This window comes from Cephus cinctus, unplaced genomic scaffold (genome assembly GCF_000341935.2).
Source record: "Cephus cinctus unplaced genomic scaffold, Ccin1 Ccin1_scaffold0230, whole genome shotgun sequence".
Taxonomy (NCBI): domain Eukaryota; kingdom Metazoa; phylum Arthropoda; class Insecta; order Hymenoptera; family Cephidae; genus Cephus; species Cephus cinctus.
In genome coordinates this window covers 1,075,004-1,095,465 of record NW_014332946.1, presented here as the reverse complement: position 1 = coordinate 1,095,465, position 20,462 = coordinate 1,075,004, and the positions used below count along the sequence as shown (strand labels likewise).

The following is a 20,462-nucleotide window of genomic DNA, read 5'->3' as shown; positions in this document are numbered from 1 at the left end:
ATCCATTTTCAGCGTTTGATTAACGTGCCTGCCAGGTAGGAAGGCGTCTTTTGCCATTTGTGAATTTTACACTGTGACGTCATCTTTTATCGACATTGTCAGAAAAGTATTCGTCGTACGATGACGCGACTAAGCGCATAAGGAGTCTCTCGGGTTAGGTCGGACGTCAATCGCAAAGCAGGGACTTTCGTGCTCTCTAGGTTTAAGCCCCGTTAAGGTGCGTTTAATTCCGTTTAAGTTTCGTATAGAGATAAAGTATATTTCGTGTTTAAGTGAAAACTAGTATTATTGTACGATAATAGGGAATCACTTTGTCCGTCGGGTGATTTTCAAGTATTCGGAAAGTTCTTTGTATTATTTTATATATCCTTGTTTGAACCTTACCTTTTTACCTCAATTTCCATTTTTCGTATGACCCTTGGCAAACTTACCAAGCATCTGTCACAGAGTGGGGGGGGGGGCACCAGCTGCATCCCCCCTCCCCCCCACGAGTCGTCACTCAGTGACTGTGACGGGGAGCTTCGGGACGCCATAAGATTACCCGCACTCGATTACGTCGCTAGACGCCGGCGAATTTCCAAGAGCGTCCCATATGTACGCACTTTGAATATATTTTCTTAAATTCATTGAAAACTTCCGGATAGGCCTACTAGGCGCTTGAGATTGAGTTGTGATAAATTTAATGAAATATATTTATCGTGTAATTAGTTGTATGTGTTAATTAAGTCAGTGCGATCGAAATTATTGATTAATTAATTGATTAATTACTAACTCCGAACCATGACGTTTCACGGTGCAGATACTGTAAAGCATCGCGATCTTGTGAAAGTTCGCGATAATAGCGGGACGAGGAGTCGATAAGGAAGGTATCGCTCTTACCGGCGTGTACTTAAACGCATCCCTCGTAACAAGAATCTCGTATCCCCTTTCCTGCAATCCGCGACTGCCGGACGCTGGGGCAGCGGTTAATGGTGTTCGGCGGTGCTGTTGGCGAAGGTGACGATCGGTGGTGGACGTTTGCTTTTATCGGAGTAAGGTACACAGCACACAAAAGAAAAGAAGAGTAATAATAATTAATAAATTTAAAGTGAATGTGGAAACTCGGTTACAGCTGGTCTGATCGGGTTATTGCCATGTAATACGCGCCGCGCGACAACCGTTATCATATGCATATAAGGGGGAAAGGAGGAATAATGAAAAATATTACGTATGTACCTACCACCCTTCGAGGAGCGTGTCTACGAGTGTTTGGCCGTCGGATAAATTTTTTTTTTTGGTTTTTTTTTGTTGTCGGGTGACGTCGCAGCATTCGTGCGAAAGAGTTATCGCGAATCATATCTTGAGTTGGCCATATAAATTATTCGAATATTTATCAGAGGAAAATATTAACTGTGAGTCGAGAAATTGCCGATTACACGCCCGCTGCTCGAATACGTTCTTGCTGTTTTTTTTTGCGTCACGCGTACCGGAAGTACGATTTATGATTGTCATTCGTACTGTTTACGCTTGTCACTTCGCACAATCGCTTTGTAATTTTGTTGGTAACGTTGAAAATTTTGATTTTTTTTTTTTCGTCATTAATTTTCTTCTTGTCGATCATATCGATTACGATGGCTCTCTTGCACTTGGCAAGATTAATTCCTTTTCGCTGTTGGTCCTTTACATAAGATCTTATTCGAGGAGCGCGGGATCATAAGTATTATGACGTACATAGATAGTGTAATAAAAATTAATATATAATAAATGTATGAACCTGAACTTTTCTATGTATTTTTATCCTGATTATTATTTGTGTTGTGTAATTTTTTAAGAGACTGGGCCAGGTACAAGATCAGTTATTTACATTGGCGACGTGGATGTGAGAACCTGTGAATTTTTCAAAATGGAAATTATGTTTATTGTGTGTCATATTGTATATAATTGTATCGTTGGTATTTGTATTGTATTTACAAGTCATAGTAATAATTGATAAGTGCATTTTCGAGGTACCAAACAACAACTCTGCCATTGAGTCGAGCCACAACAGGACCAATGATTTGCACCTGGGTGACCTGGGTGTCCATGACCACAGCCCTTGTAGCCACCTTCGAAGGATCAAAGTTAAATTAATTTTCTGTTTTGTTCTTTTTCACTTTTTAGTTAATAACTTTTGTTTAACTACCTGGCATCCTTCCTCCGCAGGCACAAGTAGCCTCTTTTCTTCCTCCGCTGGAACAAAATGTACAGCAATGGTAGACACCGGTGTGCACTGTCTTGAGGATGGTCTTGGAGCTATCGATGACTTCTGTAACAGTGAGAAATCAAAGGGAAGCTTAATTGGTGTGGATAATTTATAATTATTAAAGAAAATTTGTTATTTTGGCTTTTTTAATCACCATTTCTCTCGCTCAATATTGGTTTTACGCCCAGGGTCTTCAGTCTCCTGAGGACGATTCTACTGAGGCTAAGAATTTCAACTTCAGAGCCATCCGCAAGTAACTCCTCTCCGAGGGAAATGGCGTCCAGAAGATATCTGGCTCTTTGTAACCTGGCAAATTCTTGGATTCTCTCACGTGCCTGTTTTCTATGAGAGGACATGGTGGAGCGACTTCGAGAATGGAAGACTTTCAACTCGTGGGCCTCCGTGCATCTGGATCAACGGTTATCGATATTTTATTAACACTTATTCACTATCGACTATCGATCGATTATCTGACTGTCAAATGTCATAGGGCAATAATTATAGGAATACCTTCCATTCTCAAATTCGTAAGCGCTTCTAGGCCTGTCCTGTCCGTCGCTGTTATCGAATACGTGTTCATTATACTCAGTGAGCAACGAATTCAAGAGAGTCCTGGCCCTCTGAAGTGCAGCTGTCATCAAGGTCGCTGCTCTTCGACCCGCTCCTGATGCCCCTTCGCTCGCGTGACCTCTGTGGGATCCACGCCACATGCATTCTCTACAGGTCACCTAGGTCAAGATCAACAAGATCATAGAAAAGCAATGAAAATCTAATCGACCTAATCAACTTGTTATCATCAAGCTCGGATCATATCCTTACCTGCTGACAAGCAATACAATGAAATCGTAGTGCGTGGGAAGGATGGGTCAGACACAATGCAGTCCTGCGGATCCTCTTGGCCTCCCAGAGAGGTCTGACTTCGTGCGCCATCTCCAGGCCCACACCCAGCTCCTGTTCCTGATGCTCTGTGCCGCAGTCTGAGCAGAAGTTCCTAAGACACCTCGGACAGTGCACCGAGGCCTTGAGAATGAATGATCATCATCAGTAAGACCATCTACAGCAGATCAGTACAAAAGTTGGACCCAGGTACCTGGACTTCTTCAGGGCAGACATCACAGCACAGAACTCGATGAGCCAATCGTCGTCTCACAGCATCCATAACGAGTCTGTGTTGAAGCGGATAATGAGGTGGCGGTACGGAAGCACCAGGACTCAAAATAGGATGATCACACATGGTACATCCTTCTCTATACCCAGACAATTGTCCAGGTCGGTTATTCTTCGCGTCCGTACCACGCGATGCGCAGGATGCTGGAACCATTTAAAATCCTAAACACATCATCCTTCGGATCATAACTGTTTATTGTTCCTAGTCCATGTTGCACCGCACTTCTGTACGCTGATGACTTCAAAGACGCGGAGGAAGTACTTGTACAAACAATCCCAAGTTCCGGCTGGCACGTTTCTTCTCTATTCATTCATAACCCATCCAGTATTAATTCCTGATAGCAAAGACACGGATACACAAACGGTGAGAGATTTTAAACCTAAACGATTTGCTGGTACACGTGGGCACCACGAGGGCCACGTGTCACGACTTTGCCAGGCATGTGCAACGTCCAAACATCCTGCACAGCTGTCAGACCCAGCTATAAAAGAGGATACGCCGTTATAAAGAGATACATGGATTACCAAGATATATGGGGTAGGTTCAGTTCTTAAAATTCATCAACAGGAGTGATATCAGCAGTGCAAAATATTATCAATCCGTACAAGAGTGCAGTACAACAATGAGATTGATTTCAAGAGCCACGATAATAAAGGTTACATTAATAAGCTTACTGTTGGCAATTTATTTTTTTATCCAATTATAACCATACCATAATTTATTATTCAAACCTCTATCAAGCAATTCCTCCACGCAAGGAGTACAAATTGGATGGAGACAGGGCAGAAGTCTTGGCTCCTGCATTTTCCTGGCACAACGTGGACACCAAAAATCGTCGTCGACTTCGTCATAATCGTCTTCCTGCTCCTGGATTAAACGTTCATCACGTTTTTCATCTCCGAGTGGATCAGTCATATCGTGTATCTGGCACTCGGGATTGAACGACGACGTGCACGAGGACGGATAATAAGTTGAGCTCCTCTGACTCTGTGGCAGCGCTTTGGATCGGTTGTTATTTCTACTGTGAAAGCCACACGGTTTATGCTTAAGTGAAATATCACAAGACCCAAATACATGATTCAATTTGTGCTTTGCACTTCTTGGCTCGAGTCTAGTGAATTTCGCGTTGAGAAACGCAGGTTAGACTTTATAGTCACGCGTGCATAAACACGGCACAGATGTATGTGTATATGTATATTCTAAGTCACTTAAAACGAGGCTGAGGAAAATAGCTAAATGAACTTTAAGGCAGAGTCACGCTCTTGGCTCGACTGGCCGTTAAGGTCTTTTCTTTTTGATCCCGCGGTCGTGAGGCCTCGAGCAACTGAGGTCAGTTACAATGGCTCAAATGTTTCTATCTATAGAATCGCCAGTTTCGAACGTCCAAACTGCACGAGCATAACTTTGCCTTGTTGTACATAACGCGAAGAAGTGGACGGCTGGAGAGTTGCGAATAAATTCTTGTCCAACTTTTAAAATTATATTCAATGATATTCGTATTGGACAAACCGTCGTGTCTTTGCTGCTGTACCTGTTTGCTTTGCTACGTCTGAGCTTATTTTTTTTATGCCAAACCAAAATTAGCTGGTATAAAAACAAATTTATTTTACTCGATCTCTCGAGCTGCTTTGGCACGATCTAAAGATATACTCTAGAGTAATCGTACGTATTTTTCGCGGGTATGACGTTACGCTGGTTATTTAGTCCGACAGCCAATTTTGTAACACTGGGTATATATGTGTATTTCGTAACGTGGGATATATGTATATACGTAGGATTATACGATACGTTACCGTGTTATAGAGTTATTTATCAGATTGAAAATATTATTTGTATTACGTATATTCTAATAGAATTTATTTATGGGTTTCCAGCGTCGATTATCGTTACTTGCTATTTTCAAGCAGACCGTAGGAATTTTAAGTCTGCAGGTTGGAATTACTGGGACCGTTTGGTATTCAAGTTATTTCGTTAGCTATCTTAAGGAATCCGCGTTCTGACATCGAGGCTGTACGCTTCAGGAATAGAACTGTTCCCGGTCGTCTACTTCTTTTTACAGCATTCGCTCGTCGCATTAAGGACTTTCTCGTTTATGTATTATTCGATGGAAACGAACCTTTCAGTCTCGTCGTTGTCCATGGAAACTGGTCTGACAGCGACAGTGACAGCTGCTCGTCTCTTGCTTCTACGCTTCCAACTGCCAAAGATGAACGTCTCCTTCGAGACGCGACTTCCAGCTTCTCGGGAAGATTCGCTATCCATACCGGTTGTTCTGCCGCAGCATCTAGTAAGTGACTCGATCTTCGAGCTCTTCACTAGATCGATCAGATCGATCGGTGGTTGTTGCTTGGCCCTCATTAACGAACTTTCGTATTTAAATTAGGGTTCTTTTAATAAAAGGAATTTAGTAGATTCCCACGTGGAGATGGGACTCCTGATTTTTATTGTTTCATTTACTGATTTATACAATTTTTATGGTTTTTATGAATTTACATAGCACGGTCTTGCACTAAGATAACGATGGACGTTGGATACGGGGCTAGCCATGGTTGTTAAAATTGTGTGGTTAGTGATGGATTTAAGGAACAATGTTGAACCGCCTTTATACCGATACGCAGGACGGTTGCTGTCTGACTGACTCAATTCTGAAGTCTACAATCTTGGTGGGGGAGTAAGACGAAGAAGAAGAAGAAGAAGAAGAAGAGGAGGGTTCGCTGGGGTACAAGCCTATGGTACAAGCTCCCTGCCTCCCACGCTTCTTCTTGCGGTGTGGCGAGAGTTAAAAATAAAATGAAAACACGGCGAGATTCTTATACCGGGGATTAAATGCGCCATTAAAGCGCGGGCTTCAGATGAATTACGGAAGCGAAAAGATTTTTTAACGCCACTCTGCTAACGTCTTACACGAACGGAACATACTCTATGGCTTTAACTTTAGTACCACGGAGGATTCTTTTTCCTAGTCGTATTATTCATCACGCTCGTGAAAAACGTCATACTCGAATAATTCATTACAAGAGAAATGCAGTAGAAGGTTGGTATTTTCCAAAACGGATCCAACGTTTTACTGTACCCGTTTATAGCTTTTGGATAAATATTACCCAACTTATGTTTGAATATTTATTACGACCCAGCTTGCGCCGGGCACACAAAAAATTGGTCTTTAGACTCATCAAGTGTTCCCCTCCACGGAAATCTTTAGTAAAAGGCGAAAGATTTATGCGTATTTTGAAGGGAAACCAGAGTAACGTTTCACATTTAGAATGGACCTTTTGTGCACACCGCAATGCACTTTCTCTAGCGAGAACGCACAGCAAGGTGTCCATCTAGCGTCATATGACGTAACTATTTTCACATTGGGAAGTCGACTAGCGTCAACGTACGAACCAGGCAAGATCATAAATCACAAGTTGGAAGAATAAGATACCGAAACGGGAGTTTATGTCACACTGGGTAATGGAAAAGACTACGTGGCGCATAGGCCACATCTGTTTTCCAGTCGCGTGGTTAACAAACCGTCCAGCAAATAAATTAGTCTGCTTTGTCTTAACCTGACGATAAATAAAGCTGTCTAGGGAGGCGTTGCTGCTTGTCGGAGGGTCGTCGCGACGCCCGACAACGCTTTAATTTTAGTCAAAATGTCTAGCGATGCGATAACAAACGTCGACTTCTGTCTTGGCTGAGATTTTTAAAACATTCACGCTGCCACTTGAAAATTAAATCGTAGAACCTTTATTATTGGGAATGTTTTCTTAAAGATTTTGGGTAATCGAATTTTGATTCTTTCTCAATAGTGTTTATTAAAAATATAACATATCGTAATCGTTATTGTTATAATTTTAAAAATATAACTAATCTCAGTATTGTTCCAATTATGTGACACAGAGCATGTGGAACAGACAATAATGCGTATACATGATTTATAGTAAAACATTATGATTTCCTGTATCTTGCGAAGCTTAAAATAAATACATTTGTTACATTGCCGTTTAAAAATAATTCAATAATATATTTAAATCGGTTAGTCTTGCTGGACATGAAATTCGATCGAATTTTTTTCCTAAAATCGACATACGTTCCATATCGTTTTAATTTTCAATATTATTAATTGTTATTGAAAAGTAAATTATATTTATACATTTTTATACTGATATGCGACTTTGTAGCTGTGTTACAATTGTGTTCCACGTACTTCGTAAGAATCTGTTATCAACTTCTACATCATTGCTCGAGATGTATATATTTTTGAACGAAACGCAGTTTACATACATCGATTCGATTTTTCATCGTATCGCAAAATAATTTACTGCTAATTTCTTTTATTTCTATTTCAAACTATATCTTTGGTCGATGCTTACTGAAGATAAGATTAAAATTCAGAGTCATGGATCGTTCACTTTTAATTTCTCGTCGTATGCTGGACGGAAATTTGAATAAAAAAAGGAAGAGAGAATTAATTTAAATCAAGTAATATTGAAATTCAAGTCTCGACAAAGCGCTCTGGCTATGCATTTTATCACAGACACAAATAATATTTCAAAATATGATAGAATTACTTTCTTCTCGCTATATATGTACATAAAACTAATTTATACATCCTATTTCGACAGTTCATTTGCGATTGAACTCCACCCTCTAGCATACGTTAATGCGACAAGCTAGATTGTATGCATGATAATTACATTGTTTTTAGAAAATAAATACAGCACAATTTACCCCATAGTATGTTGACGATATCTTGAGAACTCATCAACATTCATAATTCCATTCACCAGCGGTTACATATTTCATTGCAACTGGACATTTTTTGTTATATTTCTATACAAATGTTACTATCAGGGAGCCCTTCAGACCTTCGTCGGATTAGTCGAAAAACTTGGAAACCCGATTTTTAATTCATCAAAATTGTTCGAAATGTTGAGTTATAACCAATTAAGGATCTCATTTTGCAACCAATTAATTTCGAAAGGGTCTCTTTACATCAATATGATATTTTATCTATTTTGCTTGACAGCAGCTGCGTACGATATCGCGTTAATATGAATGAAAGGGCGAGTACATTACAGGTAAATAATACTAGAGAAATCAATAATTTCTGTATAATGTACGTTGATACTTGGACTAATAGCGGCATGGAAAATAGTATTACGTATAAATAAAAAAAATTCTCCTTCATCAGAATTATATCTGAGCTATTAATATTATAGTCCAGCAGATTCAATATCTCTCATTTGTCTCATACACATTAAAATGACAAACGGCTTCAGTAGATCAATTAGTAAGTTATTTCACGAATTATTGCAAGAAATCTATCATGATCAACCACAGCAAAAGCTTATTATATAAATAAATTCGACTTTAATCCATTACATGACGTTATTGTTATCCCACGAAGAGAATATTATTACATGATGTTTCGCACAAATTTTTTGTTCGATGAAGTTCAACAATTATTCAATCTGAGAAACCTCAGATCAAGGAAAAGTAGAAAAAATCTTAAAATAAAATGATATTCCGAGTTTAGAACTTGGACACTTATTGAAGACATAAAATTCAAAATAATGGCTGCCACTTCGACAATGGCAGTCTTATACCAATGATCATGAACCTTTTTTTTTCCTATTACGTGGCAACTGTTAAATGTTGAGAATGATCATCAGCATCTAATAAGTCCTCGTCAGCTGATAATAAAACATCAGATTCAGATTCATCTCGTTTATCCTTGCGAATACGTCGATATCGAATCTTAACACGCTGCAGTAAGGACGGATCTTTGACAGCACTTATGTGTCTGGATTTTCGCATTAGGAAATTATCCGTAACCCAAAACATCAAAGCCTGAAAAAAAAAGGAACAAGAAATTATAGTTTTAAGGCTTTTTCACGGAGAAACACTTTTTGTATTGTTAAATATTAAATTTCACTACATACGTTTACAAAGAACGGTATGACCAGCATGACGATCGCGAGCTCTACCTGAGGATTCGTGATTGGTGCCAGTATCCAGTCCTTTACTCGATCCCAGAAATCTAACTGGATTAATAATGTAATGCATATTTTTACTATTATCATCAGCATCACGTACAGAATGCATTGCGCTAGCCACGCATTTACAGACGGAGGTTTACCTGCACAAAAAATAATTGCTATTTAGTATAATCAGTCATTTTGGCGGTAAAATGTGCAACTGATAGAAACATTATGACATGCATGACAATATCTTTAACAGAATCAAATTAGGGGTCAGTTTCTTTAGTTGAAAGATGTTTTGATATAGTACAATGATTTTTACAAAATTGATTTTGCTCCATTAAACATGCCTTTTTTCGTATCAATGATTTAGTTATTTTAGAAGAGACCCCTGCATTCTTTTGCTAACGGACTGTTTTGATTTATTTAATTGTGTTCATGGTGTTGAATACATTTTTTCTTTTTTTTTTAAATTCAGAATATATACGATTTCATTGATGAACTGTAACAATAAAAGTAGAAAACTTTGATTTTAGTCTGATGAGCGAAGGTAGAAATTATAGTATATTCTTGAATATCTACTTACCGTACTCTCCAAAGTTGATGGCTTCCCACTGTTTAGTACGAGCCAAGCATTGGGAAAATCTAATGCCTATCCATATAATCAGTAGACCAACTGATGAATCGAGAAGAAAATTGATTATATACCTAGAATCAAAAATATATGGGAATAATGTTGTATTAGCAAGGTGTAATATGAGTAAATAGTAAAAAAATAATTTCTCAAATCTATACACACATGAAACATAATAGTTATTTATTTGCAATGTAATCAAACAAAGTGTTATAAATATGTATAATGAGGTATTCTTTGCCACTTGTAGTCTCGTTAAGTGATTTCTCTAATGAAATACGTAAGAATAATAGATTGATCAAATAACAATATAAAACAAGAAGTTTCTAAAGTAACAAATATTATGTTTTCGTATACATAACATAGGTTTCTTATTAAATATATCTGAATCTAAACTAATGTATTAAGGAATTAATATGTGATATGTTATATATGAAATGAAGCATGCATGATAATTATAATGAATTATCAGATGAAGATATGCCCACATGCAATTTCAATATAATTAACGACCTTCTACTCGTGAAACTTGATTCATAATGTACGAATTCATTAATATTGTAGTATAAGCATGTTTTCCAAGCCAGACATGCATTTTCCAAAGCAATGGTTGAATTGCCAGTTTTTACTATAAAACATTGAGTACATAAAATTATATGACAAATGAAATATGTTGAGAATATAAAAAGGTGAGCTTAGGTCATAAAGGACTATATATCTATTTTAAAACTATTCGATACTCATAGAAAACTTACCAAGTACAGGGATCACCCTGAAAACGACTAGCTAGGTAAACGTTTGCCAAATGAATAACAAGCGCACCAAGTCCTTGTTTGCTAGTATCATAAAACCATATCAACCATGGTCTCCGTTCATATCTTGGCTCACAAAATCTTTTTACTGTAACACAGATTTCCTTAATCATTAAAATGATGATTGATTACTGCGACTACAAACAATTAGCTTCAGGCTAGAAATATTAAATGCATTTATTATATCGTTTCAATCAAAAATTGATTTCCAATTAATAAAGATCATCATTCATAAGACAAATAAAGTGAACATTAGTTTCATCTAATATTTTGATAAAATTCATAGTTGAAAATTAAAACACAAATTCAAGAGCAAAAGATATGCACAAATTTTCAATACCAAAAAGAAAAGCATCATTAACAATTAAAAGTTGTAATAACAATAAAATAATGAGAAAAGATATAATTCACAAATAAATTTCATAAAACTAAATTTGTACTCATATTTAAAACAAGATAAAAAAAAGCGATATCTGACAGATGAGTATGGATAAAAGAAATTACAAAAAAATTATAACGTCAGTGACATAAAGAAAATTTGATGGGTGATACAAAAAAATGTATTTGCTAATTACTGTATCTTTGTAGATAAAAAAAATTAACCTAAATATTAAGGAATTAATAATTCTCACAAATAAGGCACGTGAAGGCGAGACCGGCCAACATAACTTGTAGGAACCATCCCAGCATATTGGTAAGAGCATCTTTGCTACAGTGATTATTTTCCGGAAGCTCAAGTACTTGCGTTGAACCATTTAACATGTTCGACAAAGCACACAACTGTATAGAAAACGAATGCAAAGACGGCTGCGACAGCAAGTACTTTCACATTGCTCGATGAAAATACTTTTCTATTTTGAAATCCTCCCACTCCACGACAGATGTCTTACATTTAAATAACTCGGTACAAGACGTTAGCACTTAATAAATAAATAAATAGGAACAGTTGGATTACTTTTTTGTTAAAAGTTCTGTTTAATTAAATTTGAAATCTGAGTACATTAAAGACTGTAAGACGAGCTTGTGGTATACTGAAGGTAAGCACTGGTAAGCACGACATTACGCGCATGGCATAAGAACTTCAGAAGAAATAAAAAAAGTATATTGTCTAGCTTCCAGACGTTATTGTTGAGATTAAATAGATACAAATTGATTTCACACTGGGATATTAAGATATATGGCGACTTATTGAACGCGATAGTCACAGTAATATTGTATTTGAAAAATGTATAACGTAGAAATAATAAAGGTGTTTGGTTATTTTAGATAAATGAAAAAATTGTATATAATGACTTATTTCTTATAAATTGTAATCTATACATGTTTGACTGTGTATTTGTATAACATGTTAAGTGTAATTGACAACAGGTTTTGGTAGTTTTCACGTATATTTAAAGTTGTTTTATTGTCGTATGGTTTCAACTTTTGTCCATAGGTAAAAAGAATGTTAATCACAAAGAAATTTTTCATGTGTCTTATTTTATTTGCCTTAATTAGGAAAATAATGATGCTGGGAGATTTTTTTTCGTAGGAAAACTTGTTTGCGTTCCAGTTTTTAAAACTGATACAGTAGCAACTTGACAGGCCCTTCGGATACTTTCTTCTAGTGAAAGGTGTGAGTGATAAGCTCTGAAATATGCAAAGGCACCTAGAAAAGCATCTCCGGCACCCTAAATATAAAATCTTCCTTTAACATCGATATGCAACATGATTCTGTAGAATTTCTAATATATGTTACTTACAGTTGTATCTACAGGATCCACTTGTTCAGTTACAATATGTATAAACTTAGTGCTTTCCTTAGATGCAAGAAGAGCACCTAAAGCCCCTAAAGTTAATATCACGGTATTGCATCCTTGTGATAAGAGGATGTCGATAGCTTCTTGTGCATTTGAGAGAGATAGGGGCTGAATGCCTGTCATAATTTCTGTCTAAAATGGTGAATGTTCAATGCGTTTATTAATGCAGCTAGTTAACTTACTATACATTGATTTGATATAATGCAAGATAAATAGTTTATGATGGTAATACCTCAGTTTCGTTAACGCAAAATATATCACATGCCTTGAGTAACTCAGGATTAGGATTAGCCAATGCTGGTGCTCCATTCAAAATTGAAAGTCCTGTTGCAAACAAAAATCACAATCAATTAATTCATTGGTATCAATTCTAAACTAAGCTATTAATGAAATCAAACCATGATTTTGGTGCAGTTTTAAAGCATGTAAAGTTGTTTCTAATGGAATTTCAAATTGACATAATAAAACTGGAGCATTCCTAATTATATCAGCAGCTGCATCCACATCTTCAGTACTTAGTAATGTATTAGCCCCAGGTACAATTACAATTGTATTTTCTCCTGTAATATACATAAGATCTAATTAATTTGAAATTGTGAACCGAAGACTAAGTTAGGTACCATTATTTGCAACTGTAATTTGTGCTATGCCGCTGTGAATATTTTTCTTCAAAGTTACATGCGATACATTAACATCTTCCAATTTCAAACGCTGCAGATATTCATTTCCAAAAACATCAGATCCTAACTAAAATAAACAATAAACAACAATTCTTCTCATAAAATAACTATGAATATGAGACCTATAAATTCTTCCTTTCTTTAATTGCTTACTGCTGCAACCATAGCTGTAGAAGCTCCAAGTTTTGTTGCTGATACACATTGGTTAGCGCCTTTTCCTCCATAATTTTGTTCAAATTTAGATCCAGCTAAAGTTTCGCCAGGTTTAGGCAATCTTGGGGAATAGCTGAAAGGTTTCGTTACATTTAATACCATTTTCAATATGCAGTATACACACAGTTCTTTGGACAAATTAATAAGAATAATATGTATTAACTATTATAAAGTATTATAAAGATTTGCAGCATATCCATAAAGTTCAAAACTTTTAGGAACGTCTCTACGATGTGTATGGGATGCGATACGAGATTTATGAGACTTGTAGTATTTATTAAGAGAACTTATGGATGTTTATTTATGAACATTTTATGTTGTATAGGTATTCTATAAATATTTTTATTTCATTTTCTACTACTTTTTGTTACGTACCAAGTGAAGTCAATCATACAGGAGCCAACAATGACGACTTGTGCGGACATTTTCAAAAAAGTAGCTTTTGGCGTTATACCTATTGTTGTGTACTATCCGTAAATTCAACTGTAAAGAAACACGATAAAATATTATTTGATTACCGCATCTTAATTGATAGGAACAAGTTTTTTGACTTTATCATAGCTATAACTGATAGCGCATATCAATAATTTTCCCGTGACAAGTAGTACTTGCTTTATCAGTTACCTAATATAAAAACATGCGCGTTTTCGATGTAGACAACATGTTGTTTATAGAGCATTCATATACTATTTTTAAATTGGGAATTCCACTCTCAAAAAACTCGAAATTTTTTATCAATTAATATACATATGTAGACAATGTATACAACGATATTAATTTGAGCCGTGTTCCATAGATAATACAGGTATTAAACATAAATGAAGTGATTTAATAAGTTCATTATAAATTAATACAAGTATGTTGTCGAATCAAGATAATATTATAGGAAAAAGATTATTCCTGATTTATTGCAATAACAATTTATAATTAAGTATTTGATTCGTCCTTCCTCTTTGTCTGAGCAAAGTTATATTCTGTCGGTAATCATTAGTAAATTTCATAATCCAATACAACTCAATGATAGCATATAAAAACAGCTGTTATATTTTAAAAATACAGTAATAAAAAATATGAATGAGTATTATTTAACATGATTATACGCCAAGAAAAAGCCAAGTTTAATTTATACAAAGATATTATTAGATCATTAAGAATGTTAATAGTTTAGTACAAACATAGTAGTTTTAACAATCGTAAAACTATAACGAGCCGGGCTAATGATGTGCGAAGTTTTACACTAGCTATAGTATAAGAGGCACAAGATAAAACAGTTCAACCTACTTTACAAGATCTACCAATAATTGCATGAGAACTCAAATACATTGCGAATGATAAATCCTAAGTTATCGACATTAGAAATTGGATGTATTCTTTGAACGGAACACTCGTGTAGATTCGTGTTTTATTTACGGTATATTTTGTACGATTCATTAAACTTTGTATGATCCTAGTCCTACGTGTTTTCTTTAGCAAACTGAATGAAACAAAATTGTGATGAGAAATGGAAAATTAGCACTGCAATTATACCGAAAGTTCCGAAATAAGTTCTCAACCAGTTGGGAAGTCTCACAAGTCATCATTATTTTGTTTAACGAACAAAACATCGAAATAGTAATTGTAGTTTCTGGGACAAAGTTTTATAAGTGTAATTGTAACTGCTGACAGTTTTACGATGATACTATCAATAATGAGATTTACATACATACATTTTTGTAAAATTGCAGCATCCATATGAATTGATCCGATTAAGACATGCGCATGCGCCTATAGTTTAATATTAACATCAGGGTACGAAGTACGGCAGGTTAAGCTCAGTTCTCTGGTGGCCGGTTTGAGAAGAACTGCCACATAAGAGTCCTTTCCTCGATAACGCGCTTGCGCTTGTTCTTTTTCACGAGTTACGACGTCAAGGGAGATCTGGTTTTGCAATAATGTCGTACTACGTTCGGGTTTTCCGTGCACAGGTAGGAAATAACTATGAGAACATCTGCACGCTAGTTCTTACAATACTAGAATGATCGTTGTATCATTAGAATATACTTAGGACAATTATCACTGTGAATATCACTAGTAGTTGTGAAATATTCTATCGTTGCTAAGAGTTCTTCTCGACCTCTTTCAGAGGTCAACTAGGTCTTTACAGTACCTAATTTCATGGGAAGAATTGATTGATATCCTGGAGTCGTATAGTTAGGCATACGTTAATTAATTTCGTGAAATTTTTTTATCTTTATGCTACCTATCGTTCATAAAGATCACAGTTACTTCTTCGATATTCTCCATTCATATTTTTTATTGCTCGCCATTGTAACAGGAATTTCGCCTAAATTATTTCACTGATTAAAAATTTCTTTAGGATTTTGGTTTTATTTTGTTGAAGTTGAAACTTTAATTTTGTCTAACTACCTATACGTGGAAGGTGGCGAATAGTAAAAATAGAAAAATTCCCTGAGTATTACGTAACGGCAATCTGAAAAACGTATCGATGATATTTTTTGAGGTTACATTGCCTGGTGCGATCATGTGGCGTTCAAGATCAAGATATTCTTTCTCTAAAGATTTTGTTTTATGATTCGATATATTTTCTTATATATTGTATGGCCATATCATTATAAACTGTATTATATTTAATCTTAAAGTTATGTATAATAATTTAATGTTACGTCGTCTGCTACGCCTATGATTGACATATCGACGTCCCTTGACAGTGTTTTTCCACGGTAGATGTGGGAACATTTAAAGCATCAATAGGATTTGAAACTAATCGGATAAATATCATCGAGAATTCCTCTTAACAATCTCTGACGTTCTTGTTTATTTAATTTTATCTTTAATGTGATACGTACCTTATCAATTTAATATAAGCAATTCTCCGCCTCGCATAGGATAAACATATGCATGTATATGCCAGTGATTACGAAAATAGCCTGAATCATGATGTTGGTTTGAGATACTTAGATTTTTTTCGTTTTTATATATATAGAAATACTCTTCCTCAATGACTAACTGAATCTTTTGATATTTTTGTTTTGGGCCATTTTTATAATTCAAGGCACACATATGGTATCCATGATTTATTGTATCTGGATAAAAATTGTTTTTGATTTTGTTCCTGATATGTATATTGCTTTAACATTTCTTAAATATAAAAGGATAAGTTGTTATTATATATCAATTTTTTTTAATATTTTGTTTATAGAGATTAACTGGATTTGCGGCAGACATTCAGCAAAGATGCTTCAGTGCAAGTCCATTAAGCTTCGCTGCTGCGAAGGTGGCAATGTCCAAATTCGACCAAACCTCGTACCTCCCATACGATAAACTGGAGAATAACATCAAAATTGTTAAGAAACGGTACATCATAGAATATAAATAAATAATGTTTGTATAAAGTAGAAAATTTTTAATTATTTTGTCTTTATCACAGACTGAATCGACCTCTGACACTGTCTGAGAAAGTTTTATACTCTCATATAGATGATCCTCAAAATCAGGAAGTTGTTCGTGGAACAAGTTACCTGAGGTTGCGACCTGACCGTGTTGCCATGCAAGATGCTACTGCGCAGATGGCAATGTTACAGTTTATCAGCTCTGGTAATTAGAATATGCTCTAAAAGTATAGATGAAAGATTGTGAGATGAAGGATTGTTATTAAGTGCAATAATTATTTTTTAGGTCTTCCAAGAGTGGCTGTACCATCAACAATCCACTGTGATCACTTGATCGAGGCTCAAATTGATGGAAAACAAGATTTGAAGCGTGCAAAGGATGTCAACAAGGAAGTCTACAATTTTCTAAAGACTGCAGGAGCTAAGTATGGAGTTGGTTTTTGGAATCCAGGTTCTGGTATCATCCATCAGATTATCCTCGAGAATTATGCTTTCCCGGGTCTCTTGATGATCGGTACCGATTCCCATACCCCTAATGGAGGTGGTCTCGGTGGTCTTTGCATTGGCGTCGGTGGTGCTGATGCCGTTGACGTTATGGCGAACATCCCCTGGGAGTTAAAATGTCCCAAGGTCATCGGTGTGAAACTTACTGGAGAGATTAAGGGATGGACCAGCCCTAAAGATGTCATCTTGAAGGTTGCTGATATTCTGACTGTCAAGGGTGGCACTGGTGCTATTGTAGAATACTTTGGACCTGGTGTTGATAGCATCAGCTGTACCGGGATGGCGACTATTTGCAACATGGGTGCTGAAATTGGAGCTACGACCTCCGTCTTCCCTTACAATGGACGCATGAAAGATTATCTTAAGTCTACTGGACGTGAAGCTATTGCATCTGCTGCTGATCAATATAAGGAGAGTCTTCTGACTGCTGACGCTAGTGCTAAATATGATCAGATTATTGAACTTAACCTCTCGACGTTGGAACCACATGTAAATGGACCGTTTACCCCGGACCTTGCTCATCCTATCTCAAAATTAGGTATGTTCTCTGAAACTTTAATCTTATCTAGTTTCGCACGAGTGACTTTACGAAAGCTGGAAACTTCATATGATGTTTATTTATTGCTTCTGATTACTCTTGTTGATCTGTGTAAATAGGCGCTAACGCCAAAAAGAACGGATGGCCTAACGAGATCAAGGTCGGTCTCATTGGTTCTTGCACGAACAGCTCTTATGAAGATATGGGCAGATGTGCTAGCATTGCCAAACAAGCTTTGAAACATGGTCTCAAGTCCAAGTCAACGTTCAATGTTACACCTGGATCAGAACAGATTCGTGCTACCATCGAGCGTGACGGAATTGTAAGTTTTTGAATATTAATGGGATTCTTTTTTTGGCTCTTATTGAATATTGTATTTATGCAATTTGAATGTTGAGCCAAGGCATTGCGCATGAATTGCTAGATATTGTTGTGCATAGAGGCAACATTGCAATTTACTCTGTTTTCAATTAGATCTTGCTACAGCACATCAATTCTAATTTAATACTATATTCTTGTAGAAAATTTTGTATTTACTTAATTAACTGTCTCATAGGCTGAGACTCTTCGTGAATTCGGTGGTGTTGTACTCGCCAATGCTTGCGGACCTTGTATTGGTCAGTGGGATCGTCAGGATACCAAGAAGGGTGAAAAGAACACTATTGTCACTTCCTACAACCGTAACTTTACTGGACGTAATGACGCAAATCCCGCAACTCATGCTTTCGTGACGAGTCCTGAGCTCGTTACAGCTCTTTCTATTGCTGGACGTTTGGACTTTAATCCGGTCACTGATAAACTCAAGGGTGCTGATGGCAAAGAGTTCAGCTTGGATGATCCGTACGGTTAGTATTTTAGGAACGTCGAGAATAAATTATTTATAAATTCTCTATGAAAATTGCAAAGGTTGATCTCCTTTTTTTTTGTAGGTGATGAACTTCCCAGCCGTGGTTTCGATCCTGGTATGGATACCTACGACGCTCCTCCACCTGACGGTAGCAAAGTCCAGGTCGACGTCGACCCCAAATCCCAGAGATTGCAACTACTTGAACCCTTTGACAAATGGGACGGCAAGGATCTGACCGACCTCACTGTCCTGATCAAGGTTAAAGGAAAATGCACTACTGATCACATCTCAGCTGCTGGACCCTGGCTCAAGTATCGTGGTCATCTGGATAATATTTCCAACAATATGTTTATCGGGTGAGTTATAAATTCAATTGACTGAACATTCAATTATTCATGATAAAATAAATAAATATCTGTACAGAGCTGTCAATGCTGAGAATGGCGAGATGAACAAGATCAAGAATCAGCTGTCTGGTGAGTGGGGTACAGTACCCGACGTAGCCCGTTACTACAAGAAGAACGGTGTTAGTTGGGTAGCTGTAGGCGACGAAAACTACGGCGAAGGTTCTTCTCGGGAGCACGCCGCCCTGGAGCCACGTCACTTGGGCGCACGCGCCATCATCGTCAAGAGCTTTGCTCGTATTCACGAGACAAATCTGAAGAAGCAGGGTCTGTTGCCACTGACTTTCGCTGATTCTAGCGATTACGACAAGATCCAGCCTACTGACAAGATCAGTTTACTTGGTCTAAAAGATCTTGCACCAGGTAAACCAGTTCAGGCAGAGATTAAGCACAAGGATGGCAAAGTTGAAAAGATCACACTTAACCACACACTGAATGAGCAGCAAATTCAATGGTTCAAGGCGGGTTCCGCCTTGAATCGCATGAAGGAAATTGCATCCGGACGTTAAGCATGTAGTTTGAAAAAGAAAATTCACCATCGCGAAACATCGCACACAATTACAGCTAGTTACGCTATAGATTGGGTCACCGAGAGGACGATTTGATATTAATTGATTATGTCATTTCTCACTGTTATTAATCTGCTTTAACATGAGCTAGTCGTAAGACTCGGTTCTGAAGTAACCAGAGTGACTAAATAGTCAAGAAAGAAAGGTCCTAGAAGTGTAGATTGTATAATAATAGAGGATGGGTGTAGGATATAAACTTGATAAAATAAATAATCGAGATTATTGATCTCGCGGTATTTTGATGACTCCGCGCGGGACGCTGATAAATACTGTTACATTGCGTAAGAGTGAAATAATGTCTGAATTGGATACCAAGCTAGCTGAGTTTTGTAGTATTCTGGAATCGATTGTTAATTACGTGTCGCTTAAGATAAGTCGACCCCATGCATGATTTTTACCTTGCCGAAAACAAAGTAGAAGTAATTTCTAGTTCACTAAGGGATTTAACGGTCAGCGTACGCGTGTCCTTTTTATCATGAAGAAAAAAAACGTGTACAACCCCGAGGTCAACGCGTGCGCCGTTAAATCGCAAGAGCCAAAACGAGAATAACCTTTACTCGGTGATCTTGTACATATATACATATACCATGTTATTTAGTAAATTTTTATGTATAATCTTGAGATTCGCTAGCTCGTTATACTACGACTGATTTCGGTAATCTAATGTAAATCTAGGATCACGCGCAATCGGCGAGATCTAATAAAATTATTAAAA

At 36.8% G+C, this 20,462-nt stretch overlaps 4 protein-coding genes, 1 long non-coding RNA gene and 1 other non-coding gene across 14 annotated transcripts; 2 read left to right on the top strand and 4 right to left on the bottom strand.

The window, feature by feature from the left end:
* Window positions 1-1,873: 1,873 nt before the first annotated feature.
* LOC107265680 (tripartite motif-containing protein 45) lies at window positions 1,874-6,637 on the bottom strand. 2 transcript variants are annotated; one of them, XM_015735389.2, is made up of 8 exons: window positions 5,506-6,637; window positions 4,121-4,410; window positions 3,312-3,532; window positions 3,041-3,241; window positions 2,732-2,949; window positions 2,376-2,629; window positions 2,162-2,284; window positions 1,874-2,084 (listed from the first exon to the last, which is right to left on the bottom strand). In XM_015735389.2, the coding sequence occupies exons 1-8, from the start codon at window positions 5,745-5,747 to the stop codon at window positions 1,954-1,956; spliced, it is 1,680 nt and encodes a 559-aa protein (XP_015590875.1). In that variant the 5' UTR covers window positions 5,748-6,637; the 3' UTR covers window positions 1,874-1,953. The 2 variants fall into 2 exon arrangements, with proteins under 2 accessions (XP_015590875.1, XP_015590876.1); XM_015735390.2 differs by having other exon boundaries at window positions 4,121-4,407.
* On the bottom strand, window positions 6,517-6,637 carry LOC112494059. The gene has a single exon (XR_003059182.1). It is a non-coding gene; the product is annotated as a U5 spliceosomal RNA (small nuclear RNA).
* A 532-nt stretch (window positions 6,638-7,169) lies between these two features.
* On the bottom strand, window positions 7,170-11,828 carry LOC107265669 (store-operated calcium entry regulator STIMATE). Of its 2 annotated transcripts, none has more exons than XM_015735369.2 (5): window positions 11,437-11,828; window positions 10,748-10,892; window positions 9,945-10,066; window positions 9,320-9,516; window positions 7,170-9,227 (listed from the first exon to the last, which is right to left on the bottom strand). In XM_015735369.2, exons 1-5 carry the CDS (start codon window positions 11,564-11,566, stop codon window positions 9,012-9,014), a joined length of 810 nt encoding a protein of 269 aa, XP_015590855.1. In that variant the 5' UTR covers window positions 11,567-11,828; the 3' UTR covers window positions 7,170-9,011. The 2 variants fall into 2 exon arrangements, with proteins under 2 accessions (XP_015590855.1, XP_024938601.1); XM_025082833.1 differs by having other exon boundaries at window positions 8,780-9,227; window positions 10,748-10,962; window positions 11,437-11,822.
* LOC112494044 lies at window positions 11,671-12,083 on the top strand. Its single transcript, XR_003059120.1, has 2 exons — window positions 11,671-11,841; window positions 11,917-12,083. It is a non-coding gene; the product is annotated as an uncharacterized LOC112494044 (long non-coding RNA).
* A 96-nt stretch (window positions 12,084-12,179) lies between these two features.
* Window positions 12,180-18,603, bottom strand: LOC107265668 (ribokinase). 7 transcript variants are annotated; one of them, XM_015735365.2, is made up of 8 exons: window positions 18,465-18,603; window positions 13,872-13,979; window positions 13,437-13,569; window positions 13,224-13,350; window positions 13,002-13,163; window positions 12,836-12,927; window positions 12,547-12,735; window positions 12,180-12,474 (listed from the first exon to the last, which is right to left on the bottom strand). In XM_015735365.2, exons 2-8 carry the CDS (start codon window positions 13,919-13,921, stop codon window positions 12,298-12,300), a joined length of 930 nt encoding a protein of 309 aa, XP_015590851.1. In that variant the 5' UTR covers window positions 13,922-13,979; window positions 18,465-18,603; the 3' UTR covers window positions 12,180-12,297. The 7 variants fall into 7 exon arrangements, with proteins under 7 accessions (XP_015590851.1, XP_015590853.1, XP_015590849.1 ...); XM_015735367.2 differs by lacking the exon at window positions 18,465-18,603 and adding an exon at window positions 16,343-16,587; XM_015735363.2 differs by lacking the exon at window positions 18,465-18,603 and adding an exon at window positions 15,203-15,341.
* Window positions 15,321-20,462, top strand: LOC107265666 (probable aconitate hydratase, mitochondrial). Its single transcript, XM_015735361.2, has 8 exons — window positions 15,321-15,460; window positions 16,696-16,850; window positions 16,924-17,090; window positions 17,172-17,927; window positions 18,047-18,249; window positions 18,484-18,772; window positions 18,857-19,130; window positions 19,198-20,462. Exons 1-8 carry the CDS (start codon window positions 15,428-15,430, stop codon window positions 19,685-19,687), a joined length of 2,367 nt encoding a protein of 788 aa, XP_015590847.1. The 5' UTR covers window positions 15,321-15,427; the 3' UTR covers window positions 19,688-20,462.